The following is a 6,460-nucleotide window of genomic DNA, read 5'->3' as shown; positions in this document are numbered from 1 at the left end:
CCCCCCCCTTTGCTGTTCCCTCCTGGCCTTGTCTCTCTCCCTTCCCGTGGGCCTGACCCTGGCTTCTCACCACCTTCCCATCCTCTCTCTTGCTTTCCTGTCTCTCCCCTGCCCTCCTCCCTCGCTTTTTCCTCCTGGTCCTTCCCACCCACTTCTCCCCCACTTCCTCCTCTCTTTTGCTCCTTCTTTAAAGCAAACACACACACAAAGAATAAAAAAGTGAGGTGTAAAACGACCTTCAGCCTGTCTGGGTGTTCCCATTCCTTCCTGCATTCTTAAGGAAATGGATATTATTAGGATCCATCCATGGCTGTCTGTTTAGGCACACTTAGTTTACTTTTAGTATTTTCTGTTTTCCTAGGTAATTTAGCACACAGGAAGAACAGTTTTTCATGGCAGTGTACTACTCCTTCACACAATTTATGGATGGTTATTTAATTACTCTTCTTTTGTCATTTAGGCAGTACACAGTTGTATCAGCATTTTAAATGACAAGATGATGAATATAATTGCACTTCTGATTATTTTCTTAGTATATATATTTTTTTTGAGTTGTAGTGTCACTTCGTGGCCCAGGCTGGAGTTCAGTGGCACGCTCGCGGATACCACAGCCTCAACCTGCTGGGCTCAGGTGATCCTTCTACCTCAGCCTTCCATGTAGTTGGAACCACAGGCATGCACCACCACGCCCAGCTAATTTTTTGATTTATTTTAGAGACGAGGACTCGCCAAGTTGCCCAGGCTGGTCTTGAACCTCTGGGCTCAGGAAATCCTCTCACCTTGGCCTCCAAAAGTGCTGGGATTATAGGCGTGAGCCACTGCACCTGGCCTAGTATAATTTTTAGAAGTGCAGTTACCAGGTCAGAACCTGTGAACTTGGCAGAGGCTTTTGGTGGATCTTTCCTGATTGTGCTTTAGAAAAGCTGTAGTGACGTTTGCCACATCCTGGGGTGGACGAACATGATCGTTTTTCTGTGTCCTCTGCAAGATTGGGAGTTCTGACTCCAAAAATAGATGTATGTGTGTTTCCTTCAAAATGTGATCAGTAAAAACCGTGGCAGCTCACTGAGATTTTAGTTTGCATTTGTTGATGACAGATGGTGATGGACCATTTGGGTTTCATTCCTTGGAAATTGCCCAGAAGTGGAGTGGGCTGGGAGGAGGAGATGCGTCTTATCATTTATGTATTTGTTCATGCATTCATTCATTTAATGACTCACTGACCAGTTAGTCTTAAAATTATTGAGCACCTGCTACATGTGTGGCTCTTTGCATGGTGACAGGAGGTAGAGAGAGGAGCAAGGCTGATGCCGAACAGGAACATGACAGCAAGTAACAGTGCAGCAGTGACTCACCTGGGCTTCAGAGCCCGACTGCACGGGTTCAAATCCTGCCCCCGTCCCTTTGCTGCTGGGAGGACGTTGGACAGGTTTCTTAACTTCTTGGATCTTATTTTCTCTGTAAAGTGAGATAACTATAGCCTTGCCTCACAGGGAGGGTAGGGAATAAATGAGTTAATACCCACAGAACACTTACAGTGATGCCAGCACATTCTCAGTCTTCTTGTTGACACCGTTATTGATGGCTGGGTCACTGGAAGTGTTTGACATTTACCTCGTTTAAGTTTTATAACAACCCTATGTGCTGGGGAGTGCTGTCATCCCTCTTCATTGATGGGTGACGAATTGGAGGCTCAGAGAAGATAGCATCTTCCCCTAAAGTCACAGAGCTGGTCGATGGGGGAGTCTGAATTCAGACCCGAGAAGGGAGCTTCGAGGGTGCTTCCAGGTCCTTCGGTTCTAAGCCATGATGTGACCCTGGGGGGGGGACATACTTTGTAAAGACTGAAAAGAGCAATAAGTCAGTTTTCAAGTTGTTGTCAGTGGAAATAGAGCAGGGCAGCACGGTCTTTATGAACTACTCTAGACATAGACATTGCACTTGGCAAGCGGAGTGGAAGAGGGTGGAGCATGGAGCTGGCCCAAGAGGTGCTCAAATGGTTGGGCCGAGGCTGATCACACGGGGCTTTGAAGGAACCGATAGGGTGTTTAGATTTTTTTTTCTTTTTGAGTTGGAGTCTCACTCTGTCACCCAGGCTGGAGTGCAGTGGCACACTCACGACCACCCCACTGTCAACCTGCTGGACTCAGGTGATCCTTCCACTTCAGCCTTCTAAGTTGCTGGAACTATATGTGCATGCCACCAGCCCTGGCTAATTTTTTGATTTATCGTAGAGATGAGGTCTCGCCAAATTGCCCAGGCTAGTCTCGAAGCTGTGGGCTCAGCCTCCCAAAGTGCTGGGATTATAGGCATGAACCACCACTCCCGGCCTGATTTTTTTTTTTTTTTTGAGTTTGGCATCTCACTCTGTCGCCAGTGCTTGAGTGCGGTGGCATGATCATGGCTCACTACAGCCTCAACCTCCTGGGCTCAGGTGAGCCTTTTGCCTCAGACATGCACTACCATGCTTGGCTGATTGTTTTTCTTTTTTAATTTATTGTAAAGACGAGGTCTTGCCAAATTGCCCAGGCTGGTCTCGAACCCCTGGGCTCAGGCAATCCTCTTGCCTCTGTCTCCCAAAGTAATGGGATTACAGGCGTTAGCCACTGTGCCTGATTCAATTTTTTTTTTCTTTTTATTTAGTTGGACATCTCACTCTGTTACCCAGACTGGGGTGCAGTGATTTGATCACAGCCTCCACAACCTAAGCTCAGTGATCTTTCTGTCTCAGTCTCCTGAGTAGCTGGGATTATAGCCATGTGCTACTGCGCCCAGCTAATTTTTAAAATTTTTTTTAGAGACGAGGTCTTGCTGTATTGCCCAGCTGGTCTTGTACTCCTGGGCTCAAGCAATCCTCCTGCCTCAGCCTCCTAAAATACTGGGATTACAGGTGTGAGTCACTACACATGGCTAGGTTTTTAGATTTTGTTGTTAGTTTCTGAACTTGCCAGTACTGACATTTGAGGCTGGAGAATTCTTTGTTGAAGGGAGTGTCCTGTACATCTTCCAGCAGCCCAGTTGTGACAATCAAAAATGTCTCCAGACATTGCCAAATGTTCCCGGGAGTACGGGGAAGGGTTAAGCTGCCCTGGCAGAGAACTTCTGGTTTAATGAGAAGTCCCTAGGAACTTTTTAAAACTTATTTTTGTTTATTTTATTTTTATTTTTTGAGTCGGAGTCTCACTCTGTTGCCCAGGCTGGAGTGCAGTGGCACGCTCGCAGCCACTGCAGCCTTGACCTGCTGGGCTTAGGCAGTCCTTCTGCTTCAGCCTTCTAAGCTGGAACTGCAGGTATGCGCCACCATGCCCAGCTAATTTTTTTGATTTATTGTAGAGACGAGGTCTCGCCATGTTGCCCGGGCTGGTCTTGAACCCGTGGGCTCAGGCAGTTCTCTGTCTCCACCTCCCAAAGTGCTGGGATTATAGGCGTGAGACACCGCACCTGGCTTTCCAGGGAGCTTTTAAGCAGGAGAAGGACCAGATCAGATTCATCGTTGTAAAAGGTGGCACTGGCTGCTGTGGGGGAGTGGCCAGAGTGGAGCAAGGGTGGAAGCTGGGAGACCTGGAGAGTCAGCTGTTGTGTTGGTCTCAGAGAAGGGACGGTAGCTGGGTGAGGGCGAATATGCAGGGAATGGCTGCCTGGGTTGGATCCATCCCCAAGGTATCCTGCGCTGGAACTTTGTTTAATTGTATTCTTCAAAATCATCACACACTGACTGAGGGCTGCCAGCTGTCGGCCCCAGGGCGACACGTTCTAATGTATTTTTGCTTTACAGATGAACGAAATTGAAGTATGTCCGGAATGTTATCTAGCGGCTTGCCAAAAACGAGATAACTGGTTTTGTGAGCCTTGTGTAAGTTGGATTTACTTTGCTTATTTCATTTTATTGAGCTCTGTGCCTTCAGTGACTGCCCCGGCCCAGCTCTTTCCAGGTGGCTTCTTAGATGAAACTTGGGATGAAGCTGCAAGATAATTTTTTGCTGATGAAGTAATGGCAGAGAGAAGGTAATCCAGGTGGGATAAACCTTTCAAGCTGAAAGTCCATGTGCCAGAGATAGCATCATGGCTTGCTGGGCTGATTAGCCTGGTAAAATGGCAAGATGTAGGGCAAAGGCAGGCTCCTCAGAGGCGTGGGTGCAATAGAACCGTGTAGAATATAAGTCCCGTTGGCATCAGTGTGTTGTTCACAAATTGTGTCGGGTCAATTTTAAGAGGTTGGAAATACTTCCCTGGATTAACTCCATGGTCTCTGATTCTTGGGGGAAGGAAAGTCACCCTATACCCACTACACACACAGATATGCATTTTTCTTTCTTTCTTTTCTTGAGTTGGAGTCTCACTCTGTTGCCCAGGCTGGAGTGCCATGGCATGCTCACGGCCACCGCAGCCTTGACCTGCTCTGTACTCAGTCAGGATCAGCCTCAGCCTTCCAAGTAGCTGGCATGACAGGCATGCACCACCACGCCCAGCTAATTTTTTTTTTATTGTTAATTGTAGAGATGAGGGCTCACCAAGTTGCCCAGGCTGGTCTCGAACCCCTGGGTTCAGGCAATCCTCTTGCCTCTGCCTCCCAAAGTCCTGGGATTACAGGCGTGAGCTGCCGCGCCCTGCTAGACTTGCGGTTTTCGAACTGATGTTTTGCAAAGAGAAGACCAATGTTGGGGTGGGCTGGTGTGTGGGGGGAGGGGGGAGGGTTGGAGTAGGTTGGGCTGAGGGGGCAAGACTGGACAAGAAGAGTAGAGAAAATGTGCCTTACAGCTCTCTGGCCTTTGGAGATGAATGCCTGATGGCTAAGGCACTGTGTGGCCTTTGATCAAGAATAAAGATGTGGCTCACACTGCCTGTAGGATACGCCAGGCAGGAAGCACATTTAATTTCTTGCTTGTGGCCCCCCAGGTAACAGCAGCACAGCCAGGATTCAGACCTGGTTTTGTTATCATTCGGGTGTCAAGTTCACCGTTTAGCCCCATCCCCGGCCTCGTCCAGGGCCCTTACCCCTTACAGGGTGTAACTTCTGGGTAGCCCCTTTTTCCTTCTGTGGGCTATGTCCCTCGGCCACATGTGCCAAACCTTCAAGTATGTCTTGCTGTCAGCCATGTACAAACTTTGGATTTTGTTTCTCTTTTCCTAGAGCAATCCACATCCTTTGGTCTGGGCAAAACTGAAGGGCTTTCCGTTCTGGCCTGCAAAAGCACTGAGGGACAAGGACGGGCAGGTCGATGCCCGATTCTTTGGACAACATGACAGGTGGGAGTTAAAGACAGACCTTGAACGTGAAGCTTTGATGGAATCTTTTGATACTGTTGTTGGGGGAAGAAAAGCAGAGGGTATGGCTGCTATTTTGTTGTTGTCGTGATACCAACCATTGATCCTGTTGTTGAAATATATTTTCCCATGCTGTGTTATGCTTGGTATAATGCGTGGGTGTCTGTTTTCTCAGGTATGTTAGAGAATAATCTTGCTTTCCTGGTCCTGTTGATGAGACCTGCATTGGAATGGGTTCTGTGGCTATTTTAAGTGCTGCTGTTGTTTTCCTTTTGGATTTTACTGGAGTAAATTAAACCTCCGTGCAAATTGCTTTTCAAAATAATGCTTTCAGGGATCAGAAGTATTTCCCCAGATTGCCGGTAAATGAATCTCTTATCGTCATGCTGAGTGGTTCCTCCCGTTCCCTTTTCTCTAAAGCTACAATGGGAAATTATAAGGGTTGCTGTTTTGACAGGTGTGCGCCCTCCCTCCCAGCCTTCCTGCCCTCTCCTCTCCCTGGCACGCGGGTGAGTGAATTATCCCAGCTAATAGCGGCTCCCTGTAGAATGGAGTCCCCCATGTGCTTGAGGACAACAGGTAGGCAGACACGAGCAGTGGTTAATATCTTAGTTCTCCTTTAGCGAGTTATGTTATGATTAAATGAGGCAAAGTCTCTCGAAGCCCCACCAAGCAGCTTAAGCAAGTGTGTGAGTGCTCAGGGGAGACTATTTAAAGCACATGGGCTAAAAATGATAGGCATTCACCGAATATACAGAAGTTTATATTTTTAAGCCACGACAGAATCTGAAGGACTGTTCCCTTTGCTACATTTTGCTTGTTGTCTTGCAGACCACAGGAAAGCGCGATTCCAAAGCAATCTGCCAGATCATTTACTAGGAATCCCAACAGTTCGTTGTCAGGAGACAAAGTGGAAATTATTGAGATGGTGCTGGGTTTGGTAGGAAGTTTCACATGCTGATTTTAGCCACTTTTGTTGGAAATCTCTTTCTTTCTCTCTTTTTGAGTTGGAGTCTCACCCTGTTTCCCAGGTTGGAATGCAGTGGCATGTTCACAGCCACCCCACCGTTGACCTGCTGGGCTCTGGCAATCCTTCTGCCTCAGCCTTCCAAGCAGCTGGAACTATAGGCATGAGCTACCACACCTGGCTAATTTTTTTTTTTTTGAGTTGGAGTCTCACTCTGTCGCCCAGACT

The 6,460-nt window shown here is 47.7% G+C and overlaps 1 protein-coding gene across 7 annotated transcripts in view; it reads left to right on the top strand.

The window, feature by feature from the left end:
- Nucleotides 1-6,460, top strand: part of ZMYND8 (zinc finger MYND-type containing 8) — a 143,659-nt gene that overhangs the window by 69,034 nt on the left and 68,165 nt on the right. For all 7 annotated transcript variants that reach the window (XM_021718344.1, XM_021718348.1, XM_021718347.1 and 4 more), the window contains 2 exons: nucleotides 3,776-3,853; nucleotides 5,132-5,247. In XM_021718344.1, the coding sequence (XP_021574019.1) occupies nucleotides 3,776-3,853; nucleotides 5,132-5,247 (194 nt within the window). The remainder of the gene's footprint in view (nucleotides 1-3,775; nucleotides 3,854-5,131; nucleotides 5,248-6,460) is intronic.

This window comes from Carlito syrichta, unplaced genomic scaffold (assembly GCF_000164805.1).
Source record: "Carlito syrichta isolate Samal-C Ts95f unplaced genomic scaffold, Tarsius_syrichta-2.0.1 Scaffold312118, whole genome shotgun sequence".
NCBI classification, from domain to species: domain Eukaryota; kingdom Metazoa; phylum Chordata; class Mammalia; order Primates; family Tarsiidae; genus Carlito; species Carlito syrichta.
The sequence above is the reverse complement of the archived record's forward strand: the minus strand, read 5'-3'. Positions and strand labels throughout refer to the sequence as shown.